The 23781-nt window shown below is 40.2% G+C and overlaps 1 protein-coding gene across 4 annotated transcripts in view; it reads left to right on the plus strand.

The window, feature by feature from the left end:
- SLC4A4 (solute carrier family 4 member 4) overlaps nt 1-23781 on the plus strand; it is a 345711-nt gene that overhangs the window by 135172 nt on the left and 186758 nt on the right. For all 4 annotated transcript variants that reach the window (XM_032334538.1, XM_032334539.1, XM_032334536.1 and 1 more), the window contains exons 4-6: nt 4779-4914; nt 14666-14826; nt 21738-21917. In XM_032334538.1, coding sequence (XP_032190429.1) covers nt 4779-4914; nt 14666-14826; nt 21738-21917 — 477 coding nt within the window. The remainder of the gene's footprint in view (nt 1-4778; nt 4915-14665; nt 14827-21737; nt 21918-23781) is intronic.

Here is a 23781-nt window from a genome sequence, read left to right on the forward strand (position 1 = left end):
GACATGACAGGCACCCTGAGAGTTGACTGTCTACCCAGGTAGGTGTCATTGGAGAGGGGTCCCTCACACACCATCTCTGATTGGTGGGTAGTGGCTACTCTGAGGTCAAGTTAGGTCTCAGCAGGAATGCACGTGATGTCTGCTATGGCTGCTGCTCGTGGGGAGTGGGTACCACAGCATTCCTGCCACATATTTGCCTTTCTTCTTGTCAGCACTGGGAATTTGGGAGCACTGAGTCTCCCCAGCCATCGCACACTATGACATTGTCACCCTGCGGGTGGACGCTGGTCAGAGATGGCCACACTTAGTAGGGCCCTCTGGGAAATTCTATAGCTACTCGGGGAAAAAAAGCCTAGAGCCCCTTGAAAACCCCCAAAACACATTCTAACCAGAGGGCAGAATAAAAAAAGAAAAAAAAATCAAGGCAGATTAGAGGCATTAACTTGGCTTTGATCTATAGGCCTTCTGTTCTGACAAAGGTGATTGGATTAATTTGACAGTTTTTCTCTCTCTCCCTCATTTCCTGCCTCCCTGTCACCCTTTCTCATTTTTTTCAAGGTTCTCTTTTATGATGAAACTAGGTGAGTTATTACTTACAATCATAATCTATTCATCTGCAATGTAAGTTGTTTTTCTGATGTTTCCCCCCCCAGGTATTAAAGTGAGACTAAAGAGGTTTCATTATTTCCCCCTGTTCTTTTATTGGCTGTTTCCCAGAAAGATACACCTTTATGTTCTCATTACTAAAGCTGCTGAATTCACTAAAGTAACACATGCAGAACTTTTGGTTTTTTCTTTCCTACCTTACGTATTTTCAACATACAGGGGCTCTGAGGGCCAATATCTGTGAGTACTTTCTTTCTTAAAGGCTAGGCAGGTTTTGCTAGTAAGGGCTGGCAGTCTTTCAACTAATTTAAACCTTGTATTTTAGATATGATAATTGATCATCATCACCCTATTTTTCAGGTGAGGAACTTGAGGCGCATAGAGGTTAATTAACTTGTTTCAGATCACACAGCATGCATATAAGTAGCAGAATTTGAATTCAAACCAAAGTAGTTTGGTTCCAGAGTTCTATATTCTTAATTTCAGTGCAGTGCTTTATCTTCTATTTAGCTCATTTCCTTTTGATCCAAATTTACAGGGGAAAAAAAAAAAAAGAATTCCTGATATCCTTCATTAGGGAGACTCCCACTTTGCATGTATTTGTGTTAAGAATCATGTTAGAGGGCGCCTGGGTGGCTCAGTGGGTTAAGCCTCTGCCTTCAGCTCAGGTCATGATCTCAGGGTCCTGGGATCGAGTCCTGCATCGGACTCTGCTCATCGGAGAGCCTGCTTGCCCCTCTCTCTCTCTGCCTGCCTCTCTGACTACTTGAGATTTCTCTCTCTGTGTGTCAAATAAATAAATAAAATCTTAAAAAAAAAAAGAATCATGTTAGAAATTGGGAAGGGTATTTGCTGGTTACAGAGGCTGCCCCTCCCACAGGTCTATATTTACAGTACAGTTGTTGTGGCCTCTTACTTCTAATTCCCAGGGAAGCTTAGGGGAGCAACCGAGGAAAGAAACTTGCTAGAGTTATCAAGCTAGTTTACGACACTTTCCCTTTCTTGATTGGAAAGACGTTGCAAATGTTCTTACACAAAAGTTCTGGAACTTAGGTTTTTTTCCTCCAAGAGATATTAAGAAGTTTCAGTCGTTTTTTTCCCCTAATTACAGAAATTAAACATACTGCATCCTATATTAATAGATATTGTTATCTTATTTGAATGTCCTGTGAACACAGAACAGTTTGCAGATATTTTTGTTGGTCTATGTACTAATTTATTCATTCAGCCAATTAATTCTTCACTAACCAAATAACTGGTAAATGTTTGTTGCCCTTTCTAGCAAGTATACTTGATAAGAACAAGGATCTTGTCAAGTTTTTTGCTTTATCTTCAGAACCTGAAACAAAGCCCATTTAGCACAAAGACAGTACTCAGTAAATATTGTATGGATGAACTGTGAACACTGCAGAACTGGTCGAAAAGTGAAAGGAAGAACATAGAGCCCTAGAAATAAACTGTATAACAGTTAAAAGGTGTACATATAGGCCATCTTTGCTTTGCATGGGAGGGCAAAGCCATAAATGTGACTATTCAAACTGAAATTATACACAACAATCTCAATAATCAATGGGAGAAGAGAAAATATTTTTCTTTGACCTTTAAAAAAATTTTTGCCAAATGATTAAAATCTCTCTCGCTATTAGTGATAAAGGTATAGAGAAATGAAAAAAAATAGTAAGACTAATATTTAGTACACCCTAATTTAAAATGTCAGAAATATTGAGATTAAAGTGTTTTATTTCTTTGTAAAGTCTTGTCAGGAGTGGTTTGAATAATGCTTGCCTTCTTCCTGCTGTGCAGCTTTTGAACGGGAGCAAGCATCTTTTCTATGCCCCGATGAATTACGTACTCCTCTCTAAGTTTGGATCAGCTTCTAGCATTTTCTCCTTTGTACTTTCCATGTCAAGAAATGTCTCTGAGAGTTTCTTAAATGTGCAATGCTTTTTTCCCCTCCTCCGTCACCTTCTTTTCTTCCTCTTCTTTCTCCCCTTCTTCTCAGTCGTCGTGGTCATCTTCTTTTTTGGGTAACAAATGTGCAGTGGCCGATCACTGACAGACGTTGGAAGAACCATTATGATCAGTCACTGATCGTGAAGCATGTCTGTTATTTACATTGTAATTAACGTCAGAAGAGCTCGCAGTGAAGCTCGCACTTTATGCATTACCCACAGTTCATATACTATTGTCACTGAAATTTAAACTGTGTTATTGCGGGGCTTGTGTTCTTTAACTAAATAACAGTAACTTAAAGTTACACATCTTGGAACCCTGCACAGTGAGGGTTTCCCACGACTCCAGACTTAATTTTATGGATATATGTGTGTTTTTTTCTTTACTAAGGTGGGATTACTTTATTCATATGATTTTACAACTTTATTTTTCCTTTGGCATTGTATATATGTCAGAAATGATAATCTCAACTTCATGTTTTATAACTACATGCTGATTTACTGAATAGTTGTGGTGTAGTATATTTAACCAGTCCTCCTTTTTAGATATTTAGTCGTCTTCTCTTTTTCTCAGTGATTAGCAGTGTTGCAGTAGGCACCTCCATCTTTGAAGTAACAGCTATTATTTCTTTGAAATGAATGTCTTTCTAGTGGTAAGATTACTGGCTCACAGGATATATACACTTTTAAAACATTTCCATATCCTTCTAAATTTCCCTTCAGAGACAGGTTCCCATTTAGGCTTCTCTTGGTGATGTAAATTGAGAGGTACTAGCGCATGTGTCCTAAATCTCTGGCAACATTGGGATTATAATTTTTTTTGCATATTTTCTATTTTCCTAGGTAAAAGTTGTATTTTATTTTAATAATTAATTTTGATTACTAGTTAAGTTGAATATTTTTCACGTTTGTTTGTAGTATCTTTTGATCTGTAGAATTTCATATTGTCCTGTATTATAGCAGCGTTCAGATGATAGGAATATTCTTGTTTTTAAAATAATTTTTTAAAGATTATTTATTTATTTACTTGACAGAGAGAGAGAGAGAGTGAGAGAGCAGGAACACACGCGGGGGAGTGGGAGAGGGAGAAACAGGCTTCCTGCTGAACAGGGAGCCTGATGTGGGGCTGGATCCCAGGACCCTGGATCGTGACCTGAGCCAAAGGCAGATGCTTAACAACTGAGCTACTCAGGTGCCCCAGGAATATTCTTGTTTTATTGGGTCATTTGAGTACACATATTTTTACAATTTGTGTGTATTTTTGTGTATGTGTGTATACATACATACATATATACACACACATACACACATAAATCTGTGTACCTGGACTATATTCACATGTATATACCATTCCCGGTTTTGCCCAGGGATTATAGAGAGTATCTGTGGCCTTAGTATTGTAATATGATGATCAGTTTCCAGATGCTTTCCTTTTCTTAAACAACAACAACAACAACAACAACAAAAGAGGAGGCAGGGGAAAATAACCCACAACCTGAGGGAAGTTCTAGTTAATTTTTCATTACATGATTTTCAGGAGATAGGGTCAAAAGGAGCTAGTAGGGCATTCAATTATGTGCTTGAGTGTGTCAGAAAAAATATTTTTCCTCAGGTGTACAATATTTTACTTGGGCTTGTTTTTCAAGTGCATTGACGTGTGACTAAACATTTTTGGGTACTGCCCTTGTGTCAAGAAGAGGCCCCTCTTGTTAAATATTCCTTCATCAACTTTGCCCTTAGCCAGTTACAGGCAACGAGGATCCTAGAGGACGTGAGCTTCAGGCATTGGACGGAGGGAAGGCGGGCGGGAGGCGAGGGCCTGGGGGAGCTCAGGATTGGGGTGCTCTGCGGCCCTCCCACTGCGGTGGAACAAGTGGTTGGCTCGGGCTGGGTTCTGTCTAATAATTTGGGGTGGGCCCTAAGTGAGGAGGGAGGGAAGGTCATTGGGTTGGACGTCCGCTCCTCTGAGGGCTGAAGGCTCCTTGCCCCCCGCCGCCCGGCCCTGGAGGCCCGTCCCGGAGCGCGGTGTGGGCCTGAAGGAACAGGCAGCGGGCCTGGAGTTGGGTCGCGCGTCGGCGGGCGCCCAGGGAGGCCCAGCGAGGAGGATGTCCGCGGAGAGCGTGGCAGGGAAGTCCGGCAGCCTCGGGGACAGAGCTCGAAGCTACACTTGCCTCGGGGTGGTGCAGCCAGTGTTTCACCGCAGTATTTTCACTTCTGCAGTCTCCCCGGCCGCCGAACGCATCCGGTTCATCCTGGGCGAGGAGGATGACAGCCCGGCGCCCCCTCAGCTCTTCACCGAACTCGATGAGCTGCTGGCCGTGGACGGGCAGGAGATGGAGTGGAAGGAGACGGCCAGGTGAGGCGCGGCGGGTGCTGCTCCCCGGGGGGCGAGGCAGGGCGCGATCGCCTGAGGGAGCGCCTTTCCCTCAGCGCCAGGCTTCGAGGATCCGAGGAGCATCATGTTGGCTGGGGAAGGAGTTGAGGAGTCTCCTTCTTCTCTGTTGTGAGCATATGGCTGCAGGACAGCCTTTGTTTCACTCTTGGAGCGGGGTTAAGGCTGACTCACGTTGTTACAGCTTTACCCTTTATGAAGCCTTAGAAGTAACCCGATTCCTAGGCTACTGAGTAGTAGAATATCTTGAAGACATGAGCAGGATCGCCTGGAAATAGGTGTCTGCAGCCTCCCCCCGCCGAGGTGTCTTGTGGAATCACATCTGATTTGTTAGCCATTCCCACTTCGGAGGGAGGTTGCAAAGACAGGCTTTACCCCCAAACTTGCCATTCTTTCCAAGGAAAAACTCATCCTCCTTTAAGTGTATGCAAAAACAAGTAGAAGTTTCAGATGAATTGGGGGTTTAGAGACCTGAGTTCAATTTCAGATTCTGGCCCCTGTTCGCTGCATAGCACTCAGTGTCCCAGGACTCGTGGTTTCATCAATAAAAAGTGGATAATAATACCTACTACACATATATGTGTGTAATACGAGATATGTAGTATATGTTTATGTTGACTTAATATTCATCCAATTATATCAGGTATTTATATACCTGCCTGTATGTATGTATATTTGTGGAGATCTCTTGTAAATTGCTAAGCACTATGGGAACATCGAAGGTTTCATTCATCTCGTGATAACAGAGCTCTTCCTTCTTTCCTCATATGGATTAAGTTATATACTCCATGCCAGTTGGTCTAGTCTTGGCTTTGCTGCTGACTGGCTGCTTCACTGTGGGCCTCTCATGCCCTCACCCATCTCCCTGAGATGCATGTTCTCTTCTGCCCCGTGAAGGTGATACTGCCTTGCGTCTCTGTAACTTCATGCATAGTTTATAGCTTTAAAGTTCCATCCCTCTGGGGCACCTGGGTGGCTCCGTGGGTTTAGCCTCTGCCTTCGGCTCAGGTCATGATCCTGGGGTCCTGGGATGGAGCCCTCATCAGTCTCTCTGCTCAGCAGGGAGCCTGCTTCCTCCTCTCTCTCTCTGCCTGTTTCTCTGCCTACTTGTGATCTCTCTCTGTCAAATAAATAAATAAATCTTTAAAAACAAAACTAAAGTTCCATCCCTCTGTGTGTACTAGTTCAGTTGGTTGTCACTGGAAATGCTACTTTGATTCATATCTTCTTCTTGAGATTCTGTGCAAGTACCTCTCATAGAGTAGAATTCAAATATAGCTTTCTGCTTTTTTTTTTTTTTAATTTATTTCCAGCATAACAGTATTCATTATTTTTGCACCACACCCCGTGCTCCATGCAATCCGTGCCCTCTATAATACCCACCACCTGGTACCCCAACCTCCCACCCCCCGTCCCTTCAAAACCCTCAGATTGTTTTTCAGAGTCCATAGTCTCTCATGGTTCACCTCCCCTTCCAATTTCCCCCAACTCCCTTCTCCACTCTAAGTCCCCATGTCCTCCATGCTATTTGTTATGCTCCACAAATAAGTGAAACCGTATGATAATTGACTCTCTCTGCTTGACTTATTTCACTCAGCATAATCTCTTCCAGTCCCGTCCATGTTGCTACAAAAGTTGGGTATTCATCCTTTCTGATGGAGGCATAATACTCTATCCCCAGGGGTACAGGTCTGTGAATCACCAGGTTTACACACTTCACAGCACTCACCAAAGCACATACCCTCCCCAATGTCCATAATCCCACCCCCTTCTCCCAAACCCCCTCCCCCCAGCAACCCTCAGTTTGTTTTGTGAGATTAAAAGTCACTTATGGTTTGTCTCCCTCCCAATCCCATCTTGTTTCCTTTATTCTTCTCCTACCCACTTAAGCCCCCATGTTGCATCACCACTTCCTCATATCAAGGAGATCATATGATAGTTGTCTTTCTCTGCTTGACTTATTTCGCTAAGCATGATACGCTCTAGTTCCATCCATGTTGTCGCAAATGGCAAGATTTCATTTCTTTTGATGGCTGCATAGTATTCCATTGTGTATATATACCCTAAGGATACAAACGTAGTGATCCAAAGGGGCACATGCACCCGAATGTTTATAGCAGCAATGTCCACAATAGCCAAACTATGGAAAGAACCTAGATGTCCATCAACAGATGAATGGATCAAGCTTTCTGCTTTTTCTTTCAGTCCAAGGTGGGTTATATTTCATATGACCTCTGGTCTCTGAAAGGTGGAGAAGTGACAGTTCATTGTGTAGGTAATTAAACACTGAGTGAGATGGACTAGAACTTTCACGTAAGCTTCTTACGATGAAGATAATTTTGAATTCTTTACCATCCTTAAAGACTTTATTTCCTTGAGAACACATGTGTCATTTTTGGTGATGTTATTAGTCCTTGAGATACTGAATTGTTGGAAAGAATGTGTGGTGGGAGTACGCCATGTCTTGGCAGTGGGGAAGGGGAGGCTGTCTGGGAGAAACATGCTCACACCAGGCTATACTCTATGACTTCTGTATGGGACTTGCCGCAGTTACTACTGCTTCATTCAATGTAAATGCGATATTACTATTTTCGTTTCGTCTCCTTCATTACACTAATTCATCTGAAAGCAGGGACCATCATGTCTGTCTTTCATGACTGTGTTCCCAGGGCCCATAATAATAATAGGTGCTCAATAATATCTGTTGAGTGTGATTAGTTGAGAATTGATTGCCTTAGAAACAGCTGCTTTAAATATCATACTTTCTTAGATCCTTTCCTTGACCAAAGCTGATGTTTATGATAATTCTTCTTTTTCTGATGATGGATAGCTGAATGCAGACCTAAGGTACCTAGTGCACCATGGATAAAGCTCAGAAGAGGACCTGTGTTTGAAGTTTCAAACTAATTAATCAATATGCTGTCTATAGCTGTGATATGCTATCAAGGTACATGGTATGCTATCAACAGCAGTTAGTTGTCTTGCTAGGCTTCTTTCCTTATATGATCGAAAACACATAATTGGATGGCTAATACAATTCTCGAAATAACGTGTCTAAAATTGAGCTTCTCATCGACCTGCCTCAGGGCCTCTCCACCTGCAGGGTTCCCACCACAAGGAACGACTCAACTCCCTTCTTCTAGTCGCTCAAGCCAGAAACACTGGGGTTTTCCTTACTTCTGTCTTTCCCTATACCCCTTACTCAATCCCATTGGTAAACCCTATTTGTTTTACCCTCAAAAATATTCAGATATTCAGAATCTCATCCCATCTCACGTTCAGTACGGCCACAATTCAGGTCCAAGCTGCCAGATTATTGCAAAAGCTTCCTAATTAGTTCATCAATCTGCACCTGCTTTTACGTCCCTCATGAACAATCCACCAGCATCTCTTTGACCTTATCTCCTGCTTTCCTCCCTCTTGTTCACTCACAGGCTGGTCATGCTCCTGTGCCAGGGACATTGCACTTGCTGCTCCCTCTGTCTGGAATGCTCCCCCCTCCCTGCCCCCCAATTATCTTCATGGCTCATTTTCTCACCTTCTTCAGTCCTTTTTCAAATATTACTTTCTCAGTGACTGCCGCATCTAAAGTCAAAAAAGTCCCCCAGCACACCTCCATCTTCCCTTGTGTGTTTTCCTTGGTGCTTATCACCATTTAGCATAGTGCATATCTTGTTATTCTCTCTTCCCAGTAAAATTAAAACTCCATGAGAGCAGGGATTTTTAGTTGTTTTGTTCATTGTTATATCTCTGTTGCCTCTAACTACCTGGCACACTGTCCATGGTCGAGAAATTAGCTTCACCTAAATCCTGTTGGAAGGTTGGAAGGTGATTGTGCCTCCAGAAGTGACTCAGAGTTTTACTAATCTCTAGTTCCCTACAGTATACCCCATTTCAGGACGTTTTTGCAGTGATATCTGATTGCAGTGTATGATGTCTGGTTTCCAGAGATGATAGGGCCCCCCCCCATTAAAAACTCTCAAACCTATCATAATAAAAGTTTAGTACTAAGAAGGGATTCATTTTTATATGAAAATGTGCTATGACTATTTTTCTGGCTGAGATAAAATTGAGATCTCTGCTTTTCTGTGAAAACCCAAATTCAAAGAATTTTATTCCATAGAGAACTAACCCACTAGCCTTCTCTAGCTTAATGTAATATATACTGGGAGCCCACACCCCCACAGAACATAATACTACCCCTTTTAATGTTCTGTACCTTTTAGGTAGCAGATGATTTAATTTGACCAAAAATATCCTCCATTGATTCCCAGCATTACTGTAGTTTCATTTCTAGTCATGAAGTTCAGGTTAAGCTCTATGTCTCAAAAAATAAATAGAATGGTTTCAATAGTAGGAAAAATATCCTGATTTAAGTCTTGGAAGGCACAGTAGTCATGTAGAAGTATGAACAAGGGGAGTCTTTATTTATATGAAGTCTGCAGTTTAGCCAAGTCTGCCACCCCCTTTTTTCACATCTTTCCCTTGCTTTTCCCTTTCCTACAAATTAGAACTTTGGATTTTTATTGGTTCTTCCAGCATAAAGCACAAATCGAAGATTGTGCAGAGGAGAGAATGACTAGACCTGAGAAGTGTATTTGATCAGTGAAATGCAGAGAATACTCTTTCTTTTTTTTAAGAGTATTCCTGAGTGTTAGGCTATTTGAATGCTGACATTTAGTAACGTAGCAGTAACTATAAGGGAGTAATTGGTATTAGTGAGGAAGCTTTGTGCTCCTTGTTAAGAATTTCTAGGTGGCAAGGCATTAGCTAATAGGTTTATGACATGAACTGGTGAAAGGGTAAGTCATGGTCCAGCTTTGTTGTTGGCCCAAAGCCAAGAAGAAGGGCTACTGCTGCCCCCCCCCGCCCCCACCCCAAGCTCACTCTTTCTTTGAGACAGTGAAGTCTCTGTAAAAATGACTATTGGCTTTCAGTTTTCCTTCAGTGAAGAACAGATGAGTAATGTTGGACTTCACTGTTAGAAGAATATATGTTAAAGGTCAGTCCCCCAATGTGGTTTAGTTTTTGTTCCCAAACCTGGGTAAAAAGGAAAATTGTCACAAGTTTCAACACGACAACTGGCCAGCAAAGGAAAAGGGTATTGATGTTTTAGTTCCAGTGGGACAGCACAAACGAACACGCATTTGTGTTTCTGCTTGGCAGAAAGACCCAGCCTGCCTCTGGAAAACCCGATTCCAGGGCATGACCGCCAAGAACAGACCTGCGTGCTTACCCTGGGAATTCGGAGCGAGATTGCTCTTTTCCCAATCTCCGCCGACTTCTCTGTCTTTTCTCTACCGGATTACTTTGGAACATTCCATTTCAGAACAAGTTTATTTCTTCTGTAAGAAAAAGGCTGCAGGAAAAGGAGTCTAATCATCTATGTAATTATAGGAGTCACATATACTGCTTTGCAGTAAATTTCACAGTTGATCTAGAAATTTGAGAGTTTTTCTTAAAAACATAATTTATCCCAGATACATACTAGCATTGGCTTATTTTATGTAATGAGGCACTTATTAGTTAGCAAGAAATTTATTCTTTTAATAGTCTTATAGAGTTGGATTATATTCTAGGGCAAAGGTCATGTCTATTTTCCACTGTAAAATTGGCTTGTTTTTCAGTTAGAGGTCTTGTCTTTTCTTAATTATATTTAATCATATGATTGGAAAGTTGCAAAATTCAGTGACTCCCAGTGGGCCTTCTATTTCTTCAATAAACGAGTGAAATGCTGTTTGGTTGGCAGTCACTCAGGGAGAGTTAAACTGCAGTGTACTTTCTTCTTCTTCTAAGACCTTGAAATAAACTTTACCTAATAAACTCTTCCTCCAAGGTTACAACAGTTTTGTATTTGCAAGCATTTTAAAAAGCTAACTTCTGAAATTAATTTTCCTATAACGTGTCAAGCACCAAAACAAAAGGAAAAGTAGGAAACTTATTGCAATTATATTGTTATTCACGGTCACCATGAAGGGTAGAAAGGAGCTTATAGTACATTTCACAGTAAAAATGTCTGTCTTTTTTTTTTTAATAATGTAATTACATGGTTCTAAGGCACCTTAACAAATTTGTTGGCACTCGGGTAGGCTGAACTTTGGTACCTTTGCCTTAGCCTTTTCTTTAATGGGTTCTGATTTGAATTGAGTAGTTTTTAGGTTTTTTTCAAATTTGTCCTTGATATGTGAGGAAGATAGACATAGCATGTATAGTTTCTGGAATGAAACTGCATGCAAACAATCTGCTTAAATGGGCAAACCATTACTTTATGTCTGAAAGCATATGTTGGAAGTATACTCTGTTCCTTGAAATCAGAGCAGTGCATTTTAAAGGAATTTCATAGCCATTATCCCAGACTTCCCCTTATGTTGTTAGCTGTGCTATGATATGACATCATCACAACATTCAATATTTACTAACCTCAAAGTGAAATAGATGCTAAAGTGAACTATGAGATAATGCTTATCCCTTAGGAATGTAGATTCTAAGAACCTGGCTAGTTTTGAGATTTTTACATTTGCATTCCTTTATGATTAAATCTTGACCTAAAGGGCTGGTATATTCCAGGAGGGTGAGTAATGCTATTCCATAAATCCAAGCTGGTTGGGATTTATGATTTCTAAATGTACTGTTAAAACTTGCTTAAAGTCATATTTAAGTCTAGTCAGGTTGCCTACACTGCACACTGTGGGGAGGAATGAGACTAATGATTGGTCTTAAGAGAATGAAGTCATTTTGCTCCTTTTTGTTTTTTTAAAGATTTATTTATTTTAGAGAGAGAGAGAAAGAGAGAGCAAACACAAGTTGGGGGAGGGGCAGAGGGAGAGGGAGGGACACAGACTTCCCACTGAGAGCAGCGACACAGGCTCCATCTCACGACCTTGAGATCATGACCTGAGCTGAAACCAAGAGTTGGAGGCTTAACCAACTGAGCCACCAGGGTGCCCTACCCCTTCTTATTTATTTAAATTCAATTATACCAACATATAGTACCTCACTACCCTCACCCTTTTTTTTTTTTTAAAAAGAAAATTTTATTAAACTTACATAGTTTGGACAGTTGAGAATGATGGCAGAAAAGAGCTGCTGTCACATATGTATGTATTTGGCGATGCAGATTTATGGCAACGGACAGGAAGGGGGTACTCATTCAGTAGAAATAAGAGGGAAGTGAAAGCTGTGTGAAATACTCCCTTTACTGACTTTCTAGCTGGTTTTTATTATTTATCTTGGGTTTGAATCCTATGACCTAAGATTCTATCCTTCAGCTATTAAGAATTCTCTTGGGAATAAAAACAAGGAGTCACTAGACTCTTTATAGATAACATCCTTATATGTAATCCTGACATGGTTTTATGTACTATAGAATATTTTAATATACTAGAGTCTTATCGTGAGTAATAAATTATAACATCAAATATAAATATGATTCACTATGATGTATACCTGAAACTAGTAGGTTATTTTATGTCAATTACTTACTTCAGTAAAAATACTCTTCAAATTTATTTTATTTTACTTGAAGCTTTTATTTTAATTCCAGTTAGTCAACATACAGCGTTGTATTAGTTTCAGGCGTGCAGTACAGTGACTCAGCACTTCCTACAGCAGCGGGTGCTGCTCCTTAATCCCATCACCCCTTTCACCCATCCCCCAAGCCCCCTCCCCAAAATTCTTTAAAAGAAAAAAGTGATTATAATGTATGTAATAGTTATCAGCAAACATGGTTTAAGATGGTGTGAGCAAGCGTGAAAAGATGATCTACCTAAAGTTAATCAGTGAAATCAACACTGTAAAATGATTACTCTTGAAATAACTCCAGTTACCTTTTATCTTTTTTGGCAAATCCATAGAATTCCATAAGAGTATGACGTAAAATTGTCATTTTTCTCCCCTTTCTCTTTCTGGGGGACTAATAACAGCCAAAGTGAAGAACTACTAATTTAATTACACACACAATCCTATGACGATTAAGGGTCTTTTTATTCTCTTTTGGGATGTTTCTACTTTTATAGAAAGAAGCAAGGTCCAGTTCTGACGTTTTACAACTTTGGTGGTGATGTGTGAGGAGAATATGTAAAAATCTCCATTGTTTACCTTTTAGGGGGATACAGAGGAAAGGAAGAGGGTCTGGGAGTTGAGGGTGAGTTTGGAGGTAGGGGGATCATTGCCATGGGGGAGTGCCCTGGTTGGAAGAGGCTTTGGGGAGTGCAGGCAGAGGCTTTGGATTTCGCTAAATACTTCTCAGTCACAAGAGTATTGAGCTTCATTAAAATTCTGAATTTTCTTGGGGCGCCTGGGTGGCTCAGTGGGTTAAGCCGCTTTGGCTCAGGTCATGATCTCAGGGTCCTGGGATCGAGTCTCACATTGGGCTCTCTGCTCAGCGGGGAGCCTGCTTCCTTTCCTCTCTCTCTGCCTGCCTCTCTGACTACTTGTGATTTCTCTCTGTCAAATAAATAAATAAAATCTTTAAAAAAAAATTCTGAATTTTCTTTGACTCTATGGCTGATCTCTTGATCTGTTTTCACTCCTGGTTCTACTAATTTTTTTTTTTTTTTGCCTGCTCTGTGGGTGGTGAGCAGTCTATAAATAATACCTTATGTAGAGCTTCCTCTGATCTCTGCCCTTTGTTCTCATCTTTAGTGAGCTAGGTGAGCATTTAGCTTTTTCTAGGAAAACATTTTTAAATCATTAAACCTGTGGGTGAAGAACGTAGGAAAACAGTTTTTTAACCCCCTCTGCATCTTTTTCAATATCTCTCAGATGGATTGAAGGGAGAGAAAGAAGCATTTTTCTTTGGGTCATAATGAATAACAAAATGATGATGCATTTGTGTTTTCCTTGAGCAGTGTAGCAAGTATCTGCAACAAGTGAGATATAAAGACTGTCAAATGTGTTTTGTTTTCATTTCCATTAAACTTTAAAAAAAATGCTCTATATTGTAAAGTTATCGAAACATCTAGGAATCTTAGAAAGAAAAAAATCTATGAAAGTGGGCTATTTGTTCCATTGCTAAGGTTAATAGGAGATCTGTTATTGGATAGATGTGTTGTTCATCGAACTTGTGTATGTTTAAACACACGTGGAGCCAGACTTGAAGGGTACAGGTTCCATTAGAATCTCAGGGAGAAGGGAACATGTGTCAGCTGGGAAGTAGAGAGTAAGACATAGGTGCAAGTGCTGGGCCTCTTTAAGTGTTAAAGGGGAATTTTACATTAATCTGACCATGTCATACACCAGGTTTTTCAAATAATTAAGATAAATATTGGTTTGTAACTGATATTTCAACTTACATAAACTTGTCTTGTGAAGTCACAACAGAATTCTCACAATGGTGGTTATTTTTACACAGTGTGGGGTTTCATGGAGAATTTTGAAATGCACATTTTTCCCATGTTATTTTAAAAAATTTAGCAAAATAACCATCTTCGGGATTTCATGGTTACATATAGACAGATATAAAACCAAGGATGCTTCGGATCCTTTTGGTTTATTTTCTTTCTCTCTAATTCCAAGGGAAGGAGAGTCTAGTGACTCTGTTTGGTGTATTTATAAAGGTAATGCAATTAGTGTTATAATAAGCTTTTAAGACTTCACAAAAGGAGACGTTTTGGAAGTGCTTGCTGGTGGGGGTGGAGATGGAGGGGTTGATGTAGCTATTTCTAGAGGAGGTTGGAGTACTTTTAATTGCTGTTCATTAATCTCATGTTCCTAGGTGGATTAAGTTTGAAGAAAAAGTGGAACAGGGCGGGGAAAGATGGAGCAAGCCGCACGTGGCCACGTTGTCCCTTCACAGCTTATTCGAGCTGAGGACATGTATGGAGAAAGGCTCTATCATGCTTGACAGAGAGGCGTCTTCTCTCCCACAGTTGGTGGGTAAGTATGTTGTTTTAAGTTTTTATCTTTTTTTTTTTTTAGCTTGACCTAACTGTCTATGGTAGATGAACTATCTCCATTCACGCTGATGGCTTCTAGTCTAAGCAGAGTTGAATATCCTATAACACTTATTTTTGCTCTTTTTTATATTATAAGACAAGTAAGGGTTATCACAGAAGATTTGGAAAATACAGACAAATATTGAGAAGAAAATGAAAAAAAATCCCCCATCGTCCCTCTGTAGCCATTGTTAACATTTTGACGTTTCCTTCCAGTTTTTGTTTCTCGGTCTTCTCTCTCTTGCTTTTAATTTCTCATGTTATTTTTATTGGAAATCATAATGTATATGTCCAGATTTGCATTCACCTCCTAAACTTACTAGGGTTAGGTCAATATTTTGAGTAGAGGCTTCTTCGCCCATCCTTGGTTACATTGAATGGGGGACTGAAGACTCGATTTCAAGGATTCCGACCTTGGACATTGCACTGAGCTTCTCTGGGCCTCAGTTTTATCATCTGTAAAATAGGGCTTCAATCCTATGTAAGAAGGGAAATCGTCTAATTGCTGGGTTGGGGCTGCTTTTGTAGGTGGAAGTCAGAATCCTTTAACTGTACGGAAGAAAGGTTGTGTGAGGCCAGGAGCCAGCAGAACCTTATGGGTTGGTGACTCAGTCATGTCGCATTGGTGTTGAGTGTCAGTTATATAACCACCACCGAGTCCCTGAACCTCATGGTGCAGGGCTGCATTGGTCCCATTTGCAATTAGTGTCGTGTAATGAATGTTAACTCACCACGTTGAGCATCTGGGGCATACGTTACTAGCTCCCGAACAGTAGTCATTGTTTTCATTTTCTGACAAAAGCCTGCCCTAAACTGCCTTATTACCCTTCAGATCCAAGTGTGGAGATCAGGTTTTTCTCAAAAAGAAGTGCAGAGGCTCTGTTTGGCATTCCTAGGAAAATTTATTAGCTAGGTGACCACTGGACTTCCATGGATGACTACACTTTCATCTGCAGGGTGACTCCTTTGGGATTATGGGGAACAGGTTGTGGATTGTGGCCCCCTAGAAAGTGGCCATTGTAAAATTCTTGTGTGATTTCAGACTTACCACAAAATTTCTTTGAATATCTGTAGCCAGAAGGCTTGCCTATGATGTTTCCGTGTGTGTGTGTGTGTGTGTGTGTGTGTGTGTGTGTTTTATAGTGAGAAAGCGATAGCATTTGTATTGGAGGAAAAGATTAGTTGTCAAACGAGGCATGTATCTTTCTGATGTGTATGCATCTGATTCTTGTTCAGAGAGCTTGTTAGTTCCATTTGCGAAGAAGTCCCACACTTCTCATGAACCTGAGCTGCTTAAAGTACAAGTGCAGCAGAGGGAAGGGCTAATGGGAAGGAACTCGGTGGACAGAATTAATTAGTTCATACACGGATTCAGCAGTGGTGCAAGAGATGCTGCAGTGTGCCAGACGCTGTTCTGGGCCCTGGAATTAGGTTTGCAAATCTGTCACTTTGTAAATGGGGTAAGTGTGCAAACCGCATCCGCATAGTTAGAAGATAATGTAGGGAATAATCTCTATGTAGTTTTTCATATTTGACAAGGCAAGTGAGGCTGAAAATGGATATTTGGACATATTCTTGTGCCCAGGGAAGATGAGTCCATCTACAAAGACAGAAGCAGACAGAAGGGATGGTTTTCTGAGTGATTTATTTTACTTCAGGGGAGATTGTTTCTCAAAAAAATATCATGGTTAGCAAAAATCCATCCAGTTTTTTTGAGTGAGAATTGCAATTTGTGTGTGTTTAGACTTTAAGAACTAATCTGGAGCAGAGATGTCTGAAATTAGACAAGTCGAAGAAGTAAGTCGGTATTCGTGAATGCTGGGTAAAATGGAAATTAAACTTGTGAGTGGGCAACATGTAGGCAATCTCAGGAGAGAATATGTATTGTGGTTTAAGGGTCACTAGAAAGGAGGACTTGGGCTTTTCTGTACAACTGCCTTTTGGGTCTTTAATACCAGCAAGAGCCATCTGAAGGAGCTTCTGCTCCTCAGCAGTTGACTGATCCTTTCCATGCACTAGAAGAGAGAATCCCACATTGGACTGGAGCCTTGTGAGCCAATGGCCAAAGAAAGAGGTTCTGGTCACTATGTTTAAGAAAGTTTCCTTAAGCATGTTCAGGTGTTGCTTTCATTTCCCACTGCTTTGTATTACCAGTTGTGGACTTTTTCTCTAACCACCATCTCTTTACTTTTAAAAGTTGGCATTATATTTAAAAATCAGATACCACCAGGTCCGTTTGAAGCACCACCACTCTCATTCTGGATCTGAGAATACAGAAAAACAATTCAGAGGCAAATAACACACATTAGAAGCAGAAGGAAGGGGGGGGGGTCAGACTTGCAGGAGTGGACAGAGCAGGTTTGGAAGAATGTCATTGTCTGAAAAAAATATTTAATAATCCTCAAAGAATCAAAGCCTTGTAGAGGGTTAAAACACCTGGAGGAAAAAAAAAACCCCTAATTTCATTTTAAATGATAGAAAAAATAATTATTGTCATTATTTATTTGGTTATTAAAAAATCCTTTTCTAGCAGAGGCTGAAGTGGTCGTTTTGTTCGGCATCATGCTGAGAATTTGGAGTTGAGAATCTCTAAGGTGCATCTCCCCCCCCCTCCCATTTTTACCTCCGCAAAAGAGAAGAAAAAGAAGTAATAGTGGGTGTGATGATTATACAAACAAACAGGAGCATGGTTTTTCTCTTGCATTGCGTTACACCTGCTCCTCCTTCTCAGGGCCCGAGAGGCAGCGTCCCTCTGCAGGTGCAGCGCCGTCCCCACGTGACTGCTGACGCAGGTGTGCCGCTCGTGCTTGCACAGAGCCTCCTTCTGACTCTCCTCGGGACATCTCCTTGTTTTCTTCATGAAGAACCCCTTTTGAATGCTGCTGAAAGAATTTGTTTTTAAAGTGATTAAAGGATAAAACAACATTTTCATGGGTTATTTTAATAGCTCGATTATTACTATCATCATTATAACCCTACAATTAAAGAGTGCCATTCACATAAGAAGGCAAGTACGTGCGAATTTTCCTGGCCTCCTAAGTTAAAAAAAATGATAGGCCATTTCAGGTATTTTATGATGATGGGAAACGGATTGGGAAAATGTAGCTCTATGTTTGGAGTTCTCATTTTTATATTTAAAGGTATTCCTTAACTGTGCATGTTGGCAGATGTGTTAGTCATGTTGTTTCTTGCTTTTAACACCTTTTATATTTTCAAAATGGCAATGTATCTATTTTTTATCACAAAACTAATACATGCTCATTTTTAAGTAATCCAGAAAAATAGAACACACAGACATCAAAATACCATCATTCACAGCTACATTCTGGCAGTTTTTCTGTACATCACTGTTTACACATATGAAATTTATTTTATAAATGGGATCTTACGATAACACTTTAATTTGACCTTTTTAACTTAAAAACTTAAAATGAATTTCTTTCCATGTGATGAAATACAAATGTAAACATCATGTCGATATCTGCAAAATATTTAGTATTGGGCATTTAAATTGTCTTCAAGTTTTTATTTTAAAGAATACCGTAAGAGACTCTTAATCTCACAAAACAAACTGAGGGTTGCTGGGGGGTAAGGAAGTAGGGAGAGGGTGGCGGGGTTGTGGACCTTGGGGAGGGCGTGTGCTATGGTGAGTGTGAAATGTGTGAGTCTGAGGGTTCACAGACCTGTACCCCTGAGGCAAATAATACATTATATGTTAATTTAAAAAAAAAAGAGTAGAAGTGAACATTTTTGTTATACTTTGGTGAAGTTGTGTATTTTTTTAATGTAGATTTCTAATGGTGAAATATCCAGAGAGTTTGAACATATTAAAGGGTTTTGTTTACATGATTTGCCAAGTGGCCCTCAAGAAACATCATGCTAGTTATTACTGCTGTTGTCATATGCGGTTCCCTACGACACCCCCCCTTCCCATCACTGTGGATTGCTTGTTTTCCTTTTGCTACTTTGATAGATTTATAAAATCTCATAATTGGTGATATTTATATAATTTTTTTTTGGCCAGAGAGAGTGAGCACAGGCATACAGAGTGGCAGGCAGAGGCAGAGGGAGAAGCAGGCTTCCTGCTGAGCAAGGAGCCCAATGTGGGGCTCCATCCCAGGACGCTGGGATCATGACCTGAGCTGAAGGCAGCCGCTTAACCAACTGAGCCACCCAGGTGTCCCTATATAAATTTTTTTTTAATTGCCTTTGTTATTCCTGAAGTTTAATCTTTCTTGGGCCTTGTATTTCCAAAATGTTTGTCACTTCGGGCCATTTTTTTGTTGCATGAACACCATTTTGTTGGCTTGTAGAAGCTCTGGATATATAGTTTTTTTTTTTTTTTTTTTGTCTAGAACTTTTTTAAAGAAAAACACTTTGTGATATGGAAAAAGATGTAAACTGTGAGTCAGAAAATGGGGTTCTACTTGGGGGTTTTTGCCTCTCTCTCGCCCTCTCTCTTCCCATCTGCACAAGAGGTTGCAAACGTGGTGTTTCCTAAGGTTTCTTCCGGCTCTGCTCTCATATACAGTTGGCACGCTCTCTCACAATTGGTAGTGTTTGTGGGATTTTGAACACTGAAGGCTTAATTTCAGTGTAACTGTGAAATGTTACTGCCCCCACTTTCCTTGAAAGGTTTTATAGTTTGTGCTTAAAAAGATCGCTGTAAAGTGGGCCGTTTTATGGAAACTTAATGAAGGGCGTGAGCCACGCAGATGTCTTAACCTGTTCTAACTGGTGATTTCCAGGCATTAGTAGCAGAGGGCCGGCTGTGCCTATGCATGGGTAGGCTTGAGATTACAAGGGAAGGCAAGCATAGTGGGAGGCCCTGCCAGGGGGGCTAGATAAGGAGCACTTTAATCCACAACCCTGGAATTAGAGCAGGAGCTTGATAACTTGTGCCGCAGATATGCTGGGGCTGTTTGTTTATTTTTATGGCTCTTCCGTAAAATGGACTTCCACACTGAACAAGACTTCAAGGGAAAGCAGAGGAGTAGCACCTAATTATTTTACTGTGGAGCAAGAGGGTTAACTGTAATTATAGGATCAGTTCTAAGAGTTTCACTGAGAGGGGTTTGTGCAGTTAAACACACTCAGAGCTAAAGGCCACTCTCAAACCAAAACATTCCTATGGGAGAAACTCCCTGCTTTGCCCAAGCTTCCCACCAAGTGGCCCAGTGTTAGGTGACATTTATGGCCTCTGTGTAAGACGTGTGACGGAAAATCCTGGATTCAGCCTCTGCTTGGCTGCCAAGTAGCTGACTGTATACCATGGACGTCGTCCGTGTCTAGCTGTAGGCTGTCAGGCCAGTTCTTCAGGGGCTTCCTGTTAAGATGGGCTTCCTTGAGATACAGGTCTTCCCCAGCGGAGCCCCCGGAACATCTCTAACTTCTCTCAGGAGATGTTGTTATCCTGCCAGCTCCCATCACTTTTTTCATCAGACTTTATAAGAGAAGTTTTTGTTCTTATCTCCCCTTTTTTAAAAAAATTATTTATTTGAGAGAGAGCGAGCATGAGAGGGAAGCAGGGAGGGCATTGGGAGAGGGAAAGAATCTCAAGCAGGTGCCATGCTGAGCACGGAGCCCGCCACAGGGCTTGGTCCCAGGACCCTGAGATCATGACCTGAGCTGAAATCAAGAGTTGGAACCTTACCACCTGAGCAGGTGCCCCTCTCATCTCCACTTCTGTAAACTGGGAACTTTGCCAGGAAGAGTGTTGAGGTGTGCTAGATGTACTCATGTACCTGAAAAGGTAGGCATGGAATCTGCTCATTGCTCTGGTTCTGTGCCGGGGACGAGAGCTTCACGCCACCTGCGTACAGTGGTGAGGCAATGTCCTGTCATTGCATATCTCGTGTGGGTTCTGTGACGATTCTGCTTGAACCCTGTTCCGGACAGAGGTTATGTCGACCTGTCGTGTGACATTAGAGAAGGATGCCCCAGGCTCCATTTCTGCCATCCTGTCGACATGCCAACTTGTGAGAAAGAGGATTTCTTCTTTTAGAGTAAAACGTGTCCTTTAGCAGAGCCACCCATGGAGCAATTTCTGTGAAACACGGTTATCTTTTCCAATTAAAGCCATTCTAAAAACAAGAACGAATAGAAATTATAACCTTTTTGTGGTAAGACTAAAATTTTATATTAAATTCTGGTGAGTTTATTTTTAAAATGATTAATGGAATATATTGAAAAGGCTTTTGTTGGATCCAAACAAGAACAGCCTCCCTTTATAGAAAAGATGAAGGCATAGTTTTATAGTTTAGTCTTTCACTGGATTAATTGGTGTTCAAATAACCTGATATGGGGTACAGTATTCTTTTCTTTTCCTTTGTTTTGTTTTAAGGAAAATACATCATTACAGAAGAATTTGGGAAACTAGATCTAAAAAATCAGTATTGTCACTACATTAAATTTTGCATATTCTTTTCAATTTTTTCTTTTATCATTTATATTTCTGGCACACTTGCTGTGATAGAGTACATGAAATTTTTTAATCTTTCTTTTTTTTGCTTAATTGAGAAAATGTAAATTACTGACTTACTGTGTTACTCCTAGAAGAATGTGATTAATGTAAATTCACTATTAGCTGCGATTGAAAAAAAGGACAAAATGATTCTTCCTCTCCAAACATAAAATTCGTAGTGGAGTATTTATAACTTTCTCATTAACACCAGAATCTCTGTGTCCCATATCTTTACCCCCACACAAAGATGGAAGTTGCAAATTTGGGAAATACCGTGTTGGTTGTAAGTTTGAAGATGATATCCGTAAAGTTGGGGTAAAAAGTTTAACTTCGTGATCTTGTGACTGACTTTTGCTTTTTGTTTTTGTTTTGCTTTGTTTTTGTATCAGAGATGATTGTTGACCATCAGATTGAGACAGGCCTATTGAAACCTGACCTTAAGGATAAGGTGACCTACACTTTGCTCCGGAGGCACCGGCATCAAACCAAGAAATCTAACCTTCGATCCCTGGCTGATATTGGGAAGACAGTCTCCAGTGCAAGTCGGATGTTTACCAACCCTGATAATGGTAATGCAGGGCCAAACAGCTGCCAGGTTCTCCTACCTTTCTCTCTCACCTTCACTCCATCTCGCGTCATTTGTCCTTTCTACTCCGCTCCATGTTCTTTCCTCAAGTTCATATGCCACAGCCATTTCCTAATGAGACTTTTATCCAGTTGGGCAGGTCTGCGGTCCTGTTGGAAAGATTTCCGCAGTTGCTAAGGCTGCAGATGTCAAGATGCCTCGCTTGCTCCCGTATACGTCTAGTCTGATTGAGATGGTCTGGTACTACCACTGTGGTCAAACAACTGAATATTACAGATGAGTCATCAAACTCAGAGATTTTTGAGTATATCAAGGAACATGCTTTTGACTTGTGGGTGTGTGAGAATTAGGAGGATAGATTGAGATATGATAAATGCTCTGAATTCTAGTATCATAAAGGGTTTGCTAGGTATGTGAGATGGTGTCTACTCTATAAATCATTATTTATCCAAGTAAGGCTCAATATTACATTTATTACTTAATAAAGTCTAGGCCTACAAAAAAAAGAAAAAGGATCATATGCTCTTTTGTTATATGATAATGATGGTTAGATGTGAGAATAATTATTCAAGGTGGGATACTATCTCACTGTATAGTAATAGGAAAGGTTCTGTGTGTATTTGTACTCTGTTGCGTTCAGCAGAGTTTTCTATAAAGTATCTATCTTTTGTATCATTGTCTTTGTTTCAAATACATTTCATGGTTGTATTTAATCTGAGAAGGGGAGAAGTTTTTTTCCAGGAAATATGGAAGATAAAAGCATACGGAAAGTGTTGCTAAACATGGGGCTGGTCGAACCAGGTCTCTCTCATTCCACCTTGACCTTTTTTAGTACTAAGAGAAATGAGTAGATAAGGGAGCATCTAATTCATTGTCTTCATCTGTACTTTCAGAACAGGGTAAAGTATTTTGCCATGGGAAATGTGGACTAAATGAATTGTATAAACTGAATTCTAACTTAGCCACTCCATTTCTGGAAATTGAGTTTTCTGACTTAATATTAAAACTAATGGTTGGCTAGAAGAGAGCTAACTGTTAGCAAACTTTCTCTGGTGTATTTTTGAACCACTTTATTATTGTACTTTCTTAATGAGTGTCTAGTCATTAAGTAGAACCAAATGAAAGGTTCAGTTTTATTGAACGACTTATACATTGATTTAACTGCTACCATAAATATTTTAAAAAGCAAAACAAGTTATAAATAAGTACTTAAATCAGAAGTGCTCTTTATAAAAAACAGTCACAAAAAGAAGAATCTAATCTAGACTATTCCTACTATAGTTGCTATCATTACCTGACTTATTGCTGCTGACTGAAATGTTTTATTTTTTGTGTATGTCTTTTGCTTCTTTCTTTTTTTTCAATTATATTTTTGAAGAGCTTAATGGCTGGAAATGTTATGGGATGAATGATGGGTTATAACTGATGTCACAAATACTTCATTTTAAAGGGGGCCCTGTTTTTAAAATTATGGCAACTAAAGTAAAAGTCTTGTCTTTCATGTATTATTTTTTTTTCTTATCCTCTTCTTCATTTAAATGAAATTCCATGATTTGGAGATTAATTTTTTTTTTTTATCCTGAAGTTGGTACTTACCATTAAAGAAGCAAGAAAGTGCATTGTTTTCAAGTATTGCTATATTTGCAAATTCAAATATTGCTGTATTTGCAAAGAGAAGTGGAATGAATACGGCAGAATGAGGGTGCCTTCCACCAGTCTGGTCTGAGCTCCCTTTTCATGAAGTGGAGACAGAGTAGAAGTTAAGAACAAGTGGATCTTGAGGCCAGTATTTTGTGTTTTAGGAGAGAGTATTGGGTTGTGGAATACTACTGATATGTTGATATCAT

Source organism: Mustela erminea, chromosome 2 (genome assembly GCF_009829155.1).
Source record: "Mustela erminea isolate mMusErm1 chromosome 2, mMusErm1.Pri, whole genome shotgun sequence".
Lineage (NCBI taxonomy): Eukaryota > Metazoa > Chordata > Mammalia > Carnivora > Mustelidae > Mustela > Mustela erminea.